The sequence below is a fragment of the Anabrus simplex genome, chromosome 2 (genome assembly GCF_040414725.1).
Source record: "Anabrus simplex isolate iqAnaSimp1 chromosome 2, ASM4041472v1, whole genome shotgun sequence".
NCBI classification, from domain to species: domain Eukaryota; kingdom Metazoa; phylum Arthropoda; class Insecta; order Orthoptera; family Tettigoniidae; genus Anabrus; species Anabrus simplex.
The window spans coordinates 979,809,472-979,822,199 of record NC_090266.1 but is presented as its reverse complement, the minus strand read 5'-3'; the positions used below and the strand labels follow the sequence as shown (position 1 = coordinate 979,822,199).

Genomic DNA, 12,728 nt, shown 5'->3' with positions numbered 1-12,728 from the left:
CCTATCTGTGTCGGTGTGACGTAAAGCCCCTAGCAACAAAAAAAAAAAGAAACTGTATATAATTTATTCTTACCTGTATATATAATTTGTAATCCACTACAAAATTGTGAAACACACTGTAACTTCCAGTGACAGCAGTGATTAAGGTTGTGTGTGTGTGTGTTTAATTTGTAAATAGATGTGAATAAATAACTGTACCAACTGAGAGCATTTCCTGTGCGTCTCTGTGGATACGTTAACTTGTTATCATTGCTGTCTGTATCATAAAATTAATTTTTACTTATCAAGTCATGAAAAGAACTTCTTCAATGCAGTTCTATTAATAGTTTCCTTGTGCGTTATTTGTTTTTACCCCAAAACTCTGAACAGAAACAGCTAAGCATGATTTGATCTATATCACTGGTTAAGAGAATTTTTTGGATAAATTTTAAGCTATAAATCAGTTTTCTATAACGAACACTTTAGGTGATTATGAATTTTTAGGTTGAGGGTTGTTTTCATCCCCAATGTTTTTTTTACAGTAATCATCATTTAAAGTATCCTCCAGTACTTCCTTAACATCAGGTCATTTTTCCCAAAAATGTTGAAACAGTCAAGGGTAAGTTTATCTATATTATCATTACAGGTTCATTTTTGATCAATTTTAACCTAAAATTAATTTTCTACGACTATCGGTTTAGGAGTAATTAAATTTTTAAATTAAAGGTTGTTTTCACACCCAACCTATTTTTTACTCAAAAAGTCATTTAAATTTTCCTCTGAGACATTTTTAATGTAAAAGTTACTTTTACCCCACAACTTAGGAAAGAAACAATTAAGGACGAGTTGTTCTGTATCACATGTTAGAGGAATTTTTTGATTAATTTTAGCCCAAGAATCAATGCTGAGCCCCTTCAGATACCACCAGACTGAGCCAGGATCGAACGTGCCAAGCTGGGATCAAGAAGAGAGTGCCTCAACCATCTAAGCCACTCAACCCGGCAATAAATAACATGAATTTCTTTAATAACATTGTGTATGGTTAACACTTCTGTTACCTTCTTTCTGGCTTAGCAGTTGTTTAAAAGCTGTATCCTTATAATAGTGTTATCAGCCATGTGGATATTTATATCAATAAGCTATATCTATAAGGTGTCAACCTATATTTGATATATATATCTTTCCTAGTTGCTTTACGTTGCACCGACACAGACAGGTCTTATGGCAACGATGGGACAGGAAAGGCCTAGGAATGGGAAGGAAGCGGCCATGGCCTTAATTAATGTACAGCCCCCGCATTTGCCTGGTGTGAAAATGGGAAACCAGAGAAAACCATTTTCAGGACTGCCTACAGTGGAGTTCGAACCCAACTATCTCCCGGATGCGAGCTCACAGTATTTGATTTTTTAAAGTGAAGTTCAGGGTATGGCCAAGCTTGGGAAACTCCTCTCAATATTAATTATGCTGTAATATGAATGTTATATGCTGCATTTGCCGTATATGTTGATATTCATTTACTGAAGAGTCTATTAAGAGAATTGGTGTTTTGCAAGAAAAATATGGAATAATGTTGCTTTGGGGATATGAAACAAAGTTTAATACTCACTTCCTTGTTGGTCCCTTTAGAACATGTCTCGTTCTTACTTTGTATTGGCGGCGACTAAGTTAATGTGACGTGCAGTTGATCGGGTGAAGGTGTGGCAGGAGCAGGAGGGAAAATATTTTGGTAGGGGAAACGTTGAGGAAGGGAGTTTGTATAATCTTTAGTGATTTTGTTATTCTTATTTTTCTGGGAAGCTATTTTTAAAGTTTCTTCTAATAAGACATTGATACTGACGTATGAAGGCAGTGACCCCATCGTCCAGTGGGAAACCACCGCAATCATTCACCTAAGTATTGGCAAGAAAACCATACCTTGTTGGGTTAGGAGGAAATGCCAACCCAGAACCCTGAACATCTGGGGTTGTCCAGTTGTAAATTGAAGCTTGCTCCACCCAAGGTTAACTACCTTTGAAAGTCAGCCATGGAAAGGTCTTTTTAGGAAAAAAATTCCACCATCCTGTCCAAGAAAACAGGAGAGGACTACATCAGCTACGGTGGGTGGGTAGCCACCTAAAGTTGACAAGTCGAGCGTTGGCAATTACCCATTCTTATGCCAGTACAAAAGAACAGGATCAAACAAGATCAGATCAACTACATTGCAACTCATAATATTAATTCTCTACTTAAAGCAGGAAAACTAAAGAACTTGACGGACAAATTAAACAGAAAATTTTCAATAGCAGGACTCCAGGAGATGAGAAATACTACAGATGAACTTTTCCAATCTCAAGGCTACAGAATTTACAAAGGGAAACCTGGACTAAGGGTTATGAAACAATGTCCCCAATTTGAAACTGGGTTTATAGTTGTCGTAGATACAACATCGTAACTGGTGTAAAACCTTCAGTTATTGTGGTTGGTATATTTTGGTCATATTTTATTAAATGCTAAGTTATCTTTTATTAAATGTTAAATATGACTAATACATGGTTTCCCTGTAAATATGTATTATAAAATTTGTATAACCTCAAATACGTATTGTGTATAAGTTTAACCTCAAAATCTATATTGTCGAAAGCGGTAGAAAACTCTATAATGTTCATATATTAGATTTATTCTACTATAATTTGGTATATGCGAAGGGTTCTGGAAACTTACTGTCTGGTTTATTATCCAGATATAGGTAGAGACATTAGGAATGTTGGAGAGATTTCCATGTGTATTGGTAAACAGTAATGAAAGTTCTAGCTGAATCCATTACTGGAGTACTCCATTCGACTAGCTGGTCGATCGATGTTTCCAGTGTGTTCCATTAGAGTGTTGTTAGAACCCTTCCAGAAACAGATAATTCTAGACGGTTGAACGAACAGTATATATATCGAGCCATCAGTCAGTGAGGTGGTGAGTTCAAGAGAGCGTATGTTATAGTGTGCAAGTCAGTGCTGTTATCTGTACTTGTCAGAATCGCCTTCAGGACACTCCGCAATTAAGTGTCGCAGTGTCACTTGTTAGTGCGTATAATTGTGTGTTGTGACTTACAGTGACAAAGTAATTTACACAAGGAAGTGAACGTGTTCTCGTGTGATATTTATTTCTGTCAAATAAAATCACATTTGAGAATGATATACCGTATTTACTCGTGTATTAGACCCCCTCACGTGTTAGACCCCCCCCCCCAAGCTTTTCGAGACGGAGAAAATGAAAAAAATAAATCTCGCCTGTAAGACCCCCCAACGTAATTCATCAGAGAACGATGACGATTCCACTTCGAAGCGGGTACAAGTCTTATTGCAGCTCTGATGACATCGCACAAATTTGTTAATAGTTTTGTCCGTACGACCTATGCAATGAAAAACCCATCGAATTCATGCAGTACAACTGTGTTTCGTAGTTAAAAAATGTCCGCCTCTGTAGCGTAGGCCTACTGCAGCTCTGATGACATCACACAAATAGATGAATAGGCCTAGCTTCGTGTCCAACCCGCGCATTGCAAGCATGCATCAGTAATGCCATATGCCTGTGTTTTGTAGTTAATAATGTCTGCCAGTGTAATGATTAGCACAATTAGTTGATGTTTTCGGGGTCTGACTTCGATTCCTGGTACCGTACTGCCAGAGATTTAGGAAAGGCAGGAAGATTGATATGCGGTAAAAGCGGTACATGTAACTCCCCTCCACTGGGGGTGTGTCTAAAAATAGCTGTACCACCTCGGGATGAGGGAACGAGTTTACTTAGATGAGAAACATTCGTGCACTCGCGGTTATTGGTATTTATACAGCAGGCGAGATCATTAACAAAGTGGTCATTTAATATCTCGTAACTCGGGCCAATATATGTACCGGTATATATTTGGAGAGAAGTAAGTTTAAAATGTGATAAAATCTATCCAATTAAAACGATTGTTTTACTCGCCAATGTACCTAACAAATAATAATAATAATAATAATAATAATAATAATAATAATAATAATAATAATAATATTTTTATATCACCACGTACTTTAAACAATTTTCGGAGATGCCAAACAAAACATACTAGGGTATGCGTTAATAAAAAAAGACAACGAACGTACAAAATTAAACATTATGATAATAAAACGCATCACCGCCACACCTGTGGATATCCATAAATGCGGTATATTTTCCTGTTATTTATTTTTATTTTTTCCGTCAAACTTTTTGCACTATCAGAGAGATAATATACCTTACCTAAACAATGTGGTCTGTCCTATCTCATGGACAGCCGTTTACACAAATCCTGATGTGATAAATGTAGAGAACAAGCATGAAATATACTTTAAAATAAGGGTCTGTGTTTCAACAGCCGCAGTTATCAAAATAATGTTTCCAGTTACTATGTATTACGTTCCGAAGTACAACTCGTCACATAGTTTTTATAGTTATCAGCTGACGGTTTGGCATGCCTTCTACTGTACGGCTTTACTCGGAAGGAGTGGCTTCTGCTACATATACACCAATTGGGAATATCAGAGACCATCTGGGAATAGATTTACACTGTTTAGACTCTATAGTCGGGAACAAAATTATTTTTAAAAGGTTCAAAAAGACGGGACCTCGTATGCTCTTGATTGCAATGCCTGGCTCAAAGAGAATGAAGCATGGCTGATGCGACTGACGAGAGATAGCAGTGAAGATGACGTCACTTAGAATGATGACACGCCGGTAGCAAGGCAGGGAAGTTGGCGCCACAAGGCGGTAATTCAAATGAAAACAGTGATCAGGTTTAGTGTGTGGTAGGCCTACTGCTGAACTGACAGAGACAAATGACTGCCCATTACGATCTTTTGTATCAATATTTAATTATATGATAACACGATACCCTTATCCCTTTCTTCTACGGGATCGAGTATGAAGTGAGACGAATCTTCGTAGCGAGTTTTTACGGCTGTATGCCCTTCCTGACATCAACCTCACCAGGGGAATTAATGACATGTAACGAATGACGTGATATGAGGAACTAAAACGGACTTTTATGTGTATCGTAGGCCTAAAAGTCGTGTTCAAGACTTTTTGTCTTTTTACGTTCAGAAATACTGCCTTCCGACGAAAATAGCCAGTATAACTTAAATACATTCTAAGTTTGTTAAATAATAGTATAGAATATTTACACGTACAATTTATAGCTCTTTATAACCTAGAAGTCATGTGTTCGCTGCACAAAATTTTGAGGTTATCGCACATTGGACCCCCCTTTATTATTTTTGGCTGCAAAAGTGGGGGAAAAAAAGGGTCTAATACGCGAGTAAATATGGTAGTCCGTATGAAAATAATTCAATAATCGATTTTCAAGGCATCTCACCTTGAATAGCAACTTTGAGTTTAAAAGCATCCAACAAAATTTATACCATCATAAATGCCCATGCCCCTACTAATGAAAAGAATTTTCTAAAAAAGGCTAGGAAAGAAGTGGAAAAATTTTGGGATCTCCTTGACCAAACAGTAAACCAAGTAAATATTAATAACGTTAAGATTCTGTTAGGGGACTTCAATGCCCAACTCGGAAGAGAAAAGAAATATCAAGATATCATTGGGAAATGGGATCCACATTAACATACAAATAAAAATGGCGAAAGACATGTTGAACTCTGCAGGGAACACAAACTGATCTCAAAGTCCACATACTTCAAAAGGAGGCCAAACAAACTTAAAACTTGGAAACATCCTGATTGGAGAAAAGGGGAATGGCAGCAGGATCATGTACTTATGAACAAATCATTCCACAGAGAAATCTACAATGTTAAAGTATTAAGAGGAGTAGATACAGGTTCGGATCATTACATAGTCAGAATCAAAATTAAGTTCACACCACTGAAAAAGAAACCAAAATGCTATAAACAAAAGAGGAACTTTGATAAATATAGATAAATCACACAAAACATAAAACTGACAAATACCTTAGAAGAACTGGTTCCATTCTCAAGCAACAAGCTGAAAATTTAGCCCCACTGAACCCATGTAAAAGATATGCCTGGTGGAACTCCAATTGTGACAAAATTCATGAAGAAAGACAACAGGCATGATTAAAATTTCAAACACCAAGTGCAACCAACCTCAAAAATATCAGCAAAAAGTTCACACAAATTATCAGGCAAACCAAAAGACAATCGCAGAAAGGTCTAATAATCAACTCAATAGAAGAAAATTACCACAAAACCAATTCCTGAGACTTTTACAAAATGTTTGGAAGACAACTACAAAAATTTTCTCCTCCCATGTTAATGCTGAAAAGTGAGGATGGATAAACTACATATAATGACAAGGAATATGCTGAAATCATGGCAAAAGCATTCATTAAACTTTCGAATTGTGAAGAACCCCAGGAACATTTAGCAATTAATCCAAACACGCCCATCAAGACCTCGCCTGAACTCATAAACCCCCTAACAATCCAAGAGGTGGAAACAGCACTCTGAGAGTTGAAAAATTATAAGGCATGCAGAGAAGACCAAGTTTTTGCAAAAATGTGGAAATATGCCAGTGATATAGTTCGAACATGCTTACATATGGCCCTAGCAAGAATTTGGATAACAGAAAAGTTCCCGAAACATTGGACCACAGCCATAATCCACCTACTCCACAATAAAGGAGATAAAAGCAATCCAGATAATTACAGAGGTATCGTTCTCTTAGACTGCACATACAAGATATTCTCCAGAATCCCATACAGGAGAATCAAAGAGCAACTAGAGGAAGAATTAGGTGAATACCAAGGAGGCTTCAGACCTTGGAGAAGCTGGGCAGAACAAATCATCACTTTATAATTAGCCATAGCATATTACAAGAAACAAAACAAAACTTTTGCAATAACCTTCATGGACTTTAAAAAAGCATCCGACTGTATCCATAGACCTTCAATGTTAAAAAACTTAAGGAATTTCGAGCTCCATCCAAAATTAATCAAACCAATAGAACTCACCTTAACCAATACTAAATCAGAAGTCAAGTTCAGAGGGGAATTCTATGAGCCATTCACCATAAAAACAGGTTTACGACAAGGAGATTGCTTGTCACCTCTGCTGTTCAACTGTGCTTTGGTATATATAATGAGGGAATGGTACAAGATTAACCCAAAGAACATCCGAATTGGAAGACCCATGGACAACATAGGATATGCTGATGACCTTGCTCTCTTGTCCAATAATATTCAGGAAACCAGACAAGTTATATCACTACAGGAGATAGCACTGAAAATTGGTCTTGGAATATCTTTTGAAAATACAGCAATCATGTCAACTGACCCACCACTCATTAACAAAATCGCCATAGGAAACCAAGAAATCAAAATTGTAGATAAATTTAAATATCTGGGAGAAATCATAATATATAACCTCAATGAAACGCCAACATGGCTTAACAGAATAAATAAATTGACCAGAGCACAATATGTCACCAAGAATATCTACAACAAAAAGGGGATGTCAAGAGCAACAAAATTAAAACACTACAAAACAGTCACTCAACCAGAAATAACATATTGTACCAGGAAAGCCTATGTCCTGGCCCATATCAATCGAAAGAAACGTTATTCCAGCATAAAATATCCGTCCGATGGACGAACATTTAAATAAAGCTATGTTCCAGCATGTGCCAGACTTCACGAGTGCACTAGGCGAAGTGAAGTGACGTCACCTGTCGCTCGAAGCTCACCTCCCCTAGAGATATTTCTTGAAAAGAATTTTCTTAAAAATCAGATCAAAAATTAGATGTATGGCTTTTCAGGCGTTTGCTCTATTAATTCCATTGTGGAGTTTTATCTCCCGTATGCAGTTATCAGAATGTGCCTCATAACAGGTTTCTGATAAATTTCACCTGCATACACCCCAGCATCAGTGGGTAGGGTCTGACACGTCCCACTCTGACGAGTCTAGTGTCAGACCTACGACGAAATGCTGGCTAATAGAGCAAACGCCTGAAAAGCCATACATCTAATTTTTGATCTGATTTTTGATATGCTCTATTGGTGGAAAAATATCTAATTCCCTCCATGGGAATTTAGAATTTCCATTAAGAATTTTCTTTTCGCAAGCTTTTCAACGCCTTAACCAATTTCAACGGGACAAACGCTGAATTGTAGCGGACGTCATAAAAGTTAATCCCTGTGAATTTCGAATTAATCCATCCCATGGTTGAGTTATAATAATTTAAAATCTAGGAAAATTATACACTCACGGTCACATGGCCAAGAGAAACCACCCCTCCCAGCGCCGGTGTATATATGTCAAGGCTAACAAGCAGTGCAGCGCAGTACAAGGATGAGTACACAGATGTGTGTGAGTGAAACAGAGGAGAGACCGACCCTCGTACAGTATGTCCGCGCAGTCACGGTGAAAGTACTTGCCGTCGCGTTTCCGGAACACGAAGTTATATCGCCGACAAAATTATAAAAAATCGTTGCACTGTATTTAGTACATCGCGTCGCGACTACAGTCTAATTCTAAAGACCTTTGAGAATATAATACGAGTGAACTTATTGAAGTGCAAATACCAAATATTTAACGTTCACAGAATATATCATTATGTGTAGACTTAGTTTACTTCACATGATATTGAACTACAGAAACTAATGTGTAGAATTACCAGAACTCATTCTCTTCGAGTATTGAACTGTATTTCTTTATTCACGCCATATTAGTATACGACTTACAGTAGTAATCTGGGTGAATACTAAGAACTTTTTCTGAGGTAATATGACGTTATAATAACAAGATAATCAGAAAATAATCCTTAGTGACTTAATGACCGTGTTCAAAGACCATGATTATAGACTATGATTTGCCTTTTTCAAGTGTGAACTGTGTAATTATGGACGTTTCAGTAACGACTTTAAATAGTATTTCATACAGGAAGGACTGTGCTTATTCATTTAACGTCTTAAAGTTCAATTACGCCATAAACTGTGTTCAGCAGTAAATGACAGTGTCAGTGATAACTACTCGCAATAAGTGAATTTTTCGTGTGCGAAAAATCACCTTAACGAGATGCAATTCTACACGATCCAGTTCCAGCTATCATCACCTCATCGGGGACGTCAACATGGTGTGCTAAGGGAACACCGCCGATCCTGATTCACCACAGAACATTCCAGACGTCCATCCTTCAACATTTGTAGCAACATTTCTTTCATTAAGTGAGTAGTAACAAACTGACTAAAATTTTCTCATTAATTTTGAACAGTGGAAACTTCAGTGTTGCGTGTGAACAAATATTTCAGAGTTCTGATAGTTTCTCAGAAGTGATTAATTTAATTTTCAAATTTAATTTTCATATCTCATAGAAAGACTTTAGGCTTTTCAATTGTGCTAAACATCAAGGTTTACAAACTGAAAAACTGAAAACTTTTAACAGAAATTTAATTTCTCATGTCAATTTGCAATTACAAGTGTGTGCTCATATTTAGAAAGACTTTAGGTGGAAATCTAATACCTCGTCTTCTCACATATGAAAGACTTTGGAATCAGTGATATTCATTTAAATTTCATGAACAGAATTCAGGAAGATTACGTTCAAACTTTTAATTTCAATGTCAGATTTGAGTCCAATAATCATATTGCAGGGTGAAGAATTAATAAATTGTTTAAAAAAAATTTAACCATCTATTATTCGCTCTGCGAGTCTATCCTACTCTGTATCGGTTCCAAAACCAAGTTCCACTCCCTGAGGTCCTACTCATGCCCTTTCCCCAAAAACTTTTCCTGGTACAATATGCAAGTGAAACCATCTTCAAAACAATTAACACTGCACAAATAGACAAAATACTCAAGATAGAGAGAAGAATCATTAGAACATCAATCAACAAATCATACCAAAAAGATGGGCACTGGAGAGTAGCTTCTAGTGAAACAGTCTACAAAGAAATGGAACCTGTAATGAGCACAATCAGGAAGAAACAAATTTCATTTTTTGGGCATCTAATCAGGACGCCAGAGAACAGGATCATCAGGAGAATAACAGAAAAATTATGGAATAGTAAGTGCAACATTAAGTGGATTACAGAAATCAGGGAAGATCTGGATAAACTACAAATTACAGTGGAAGACCTAAGAAACAAAACTGACAAAATTAGGAAACTCGCAAACAAACCAGACTGCAAACCAGAATCAACGAACAGACAGTAGGGAGGGTGATTTCCGATAAAGAAAGAATGATAAGATCAGAGAGAATGAAGAAGTAATGGGCTGACAGGAAACTGAAAAATGATTTGTATAAAGTTGGCTAGAGTGGTCCAAAGAAGGCCATAAAATGTAAAAGAAATAAATCAAAGACATTGATATCATCAATAATTTCATGTAAGTTGTAATTAGGGTTTACTTCCTGCTCTATTTCTATGTAAATGTCTTAAAAAATATTAAGGTACTTTTATTTAATGTGTGTAGAATTGTAAGATCTCGATCTGCTGTTGTAAAAGTATGGTGAAGATCTATCGTGAGCTCATGGCCGAGTATCTGTTGTATTTTTCTGCATTCTAGTGTTCCTCACATGTTTGAAAACAATTTTCAGTTTGACCGACATAAGTTACTTTGCACTGGCAACAGTTGACTTTATAGTTACATTAGTTGAATAATCTTTTGTTTTTATGGGTAATACTATTGTGATTGTAAATTATATGAGTATTAGCACTGTTTGTACAGAAAGCTATTTTAAAATGATGTTTCTTGAAGATAATGGTGATTTGGTAAAGCATGTTATTTGAACTAAAAGTGGCAAAATCCTCACAAAAAGAGACGAAACATGTACTTGTAACTAAAAACCAAATAAGCGTAATTCTTAAGAGATGGCAAAATATATGTATCGATTGGTGGACTTCTTCCAATTTAATTTAATATAGCATCTATATGGATGTTCAATGATGAAGTTCATTATGTGCAAGCTTATGATGTCTTTCTCAGATGCCCTTTACGTACCATAACACACAGAAGTAAATACTTGACAATGTTGACATTTCCTTATGCTAAATGCAGGTTCTGCCCAAATTTGAATTACATTAAATGGAACATAAAATGAAATTGCTCTTGTGGACTAATTTTTGGGACTTGAAATTTCTCCCAGTAAATGTGGAATAGCGCTAAATAGAGGTCAGGCAAAATCGGGTTTATAGTGTAGTTCTGAATAAACTGAAATGTGTTCAAGTTGTTACAATTTTATTTTCCCTGTAGTGTATTTACACCCAAAACATGTTCTACATGCAGTCATTCTCACAAAGGGTGACAGAATATAGTGAACATCACCTCGAACTCAAAACTCCTCCTGACAATTTCTAAATGCAACAGAATGTCAAAGTTACAATAGATACTTACTGTCTATCAGTGTGATTGCTATCACTCGACTGATCAGAAGGGATGTTTGAAGGAACTAGAACAAAATCATCTGTCTCCTCAGGACTGGAACTACTAACTTGTTCTCTGCATGACAATGGAGATTCTACAAAGAAAAAAAAAAAAAAGACAGATTTTCACTATTTATCTAAGAGGAAATACAGAGCATCATATTACTGATAGATTACTGGTAAACTGTCAGAGTGTAGTAAATAAACAATTAAAATTCGGTACATTGATGGAATCTTATGAGACTGATGTGGTGATAGGAGTGGAATCGTGGTTGAGAGAAGGGGTGGGTAATAGAGAAGTATTTCCAGAAGGGTATACAGTCTATCGTAGAGACCGAGGAGATTAAAAAGGAAGGGTTGTTTATTCTGGTGAAGGAAACTTATTGTTCACATGAATGGTTTACCGATGAAAGGGATGAAATATTAGGGATAAAATTAGTTTGTGATAATATGAAGGAGGTGGGAATTATAGGAACACATAGGCCTGGAAGACAGGAAAGAGACATGGAAATATTTGAGAAAATAATAGATTATACTCATAAAAACAATAATAATGATATGGTAATAATTGGGGGAGATCTAAACTTGCCTGAATTTGAATGGAATGGAGCTGCAAGTGAAGCCCATGAACAAAAACCGGCAAATAAGTTAATTTGGGAGGGAGGATTTACACAAGTAGTACGAGAACCGACTCGTCTCAATAACTTGCTAGATGTATTCTTGGTTAAACCATGGGAAATTGTTGATAAAACTGAGGTAATTGAAGGAATAGGTGACCATAAGGCTGTAATAATGGATGTAGGACTAGTACCAAAAATACTTAATAAGCGGGTCACACAAGACAAGAAATTATACAGAAAAACTTAAGTTGATGAATTTGGGACTTACCTTAAATCACAATTCAGTTGTTCGATAAGTGAAGGGCGTAGTGTGGATACACTTTGGGTTAAATTTAAAGGAAACATTTGGGAAGGTGAAAAGAGATTTGTACCTGTTAAGAAGGGTAAAATGACCTCAGACCCTGTTTATTATACAAGGGAAATAAGAAAATTAAAAACAAAATGTAGAATAGTAAACAGGAAAATCAAAGAGTGTAGGGAGAATAGAGAAACTAGAAAACAGCTAATGAGGGAACTGAATAGAGTGAAAAAGGAAGCAAAAGAGAAATTTATGAATGGCATCCTTCAAGAGGGTAATGACCACAAAAGGAAATGGAAAAAGCTGTATTCATATTTTAGGAATCAAAAAGGAAAAGGAATCCAAATTCCTACAAAGATGGGAGAAGGGGGTGAACACTATTTAACAGATACTGAAAGCAAATCTATTTAGTAGGGAATTCAGAGATTCAATAGAAGGTTGTCAG

At 36.3% G+C, this 12,728-nt stretch overlaps 1 protein-coding gene across 2 annotated transcripts in view; it reads right to left on the bottom strand.

Annotated features, from left to right (window-relative positions):
- Positions 1-12,728, bottom strand: part of Atg1 (serine/threonine-protein kinase unc-51-like protein Atg1) — a 431,394-nt gene that overhangs the window by 252,743 nt on the left and 165,923 nt on the right. For both annotated transcript variants that reach the window (XM_067141810.2, XM_067141811.2), the window contains one exon: positions 11,337-11,460. In XM_067141810.2, the coding sequence (XP_066997911.1) occupies positions 11,337-11,460 (124 nt within the window). The remainder of the gene's footprint in view (positions 1-11,336; positions 11,461-12,728) is intronic.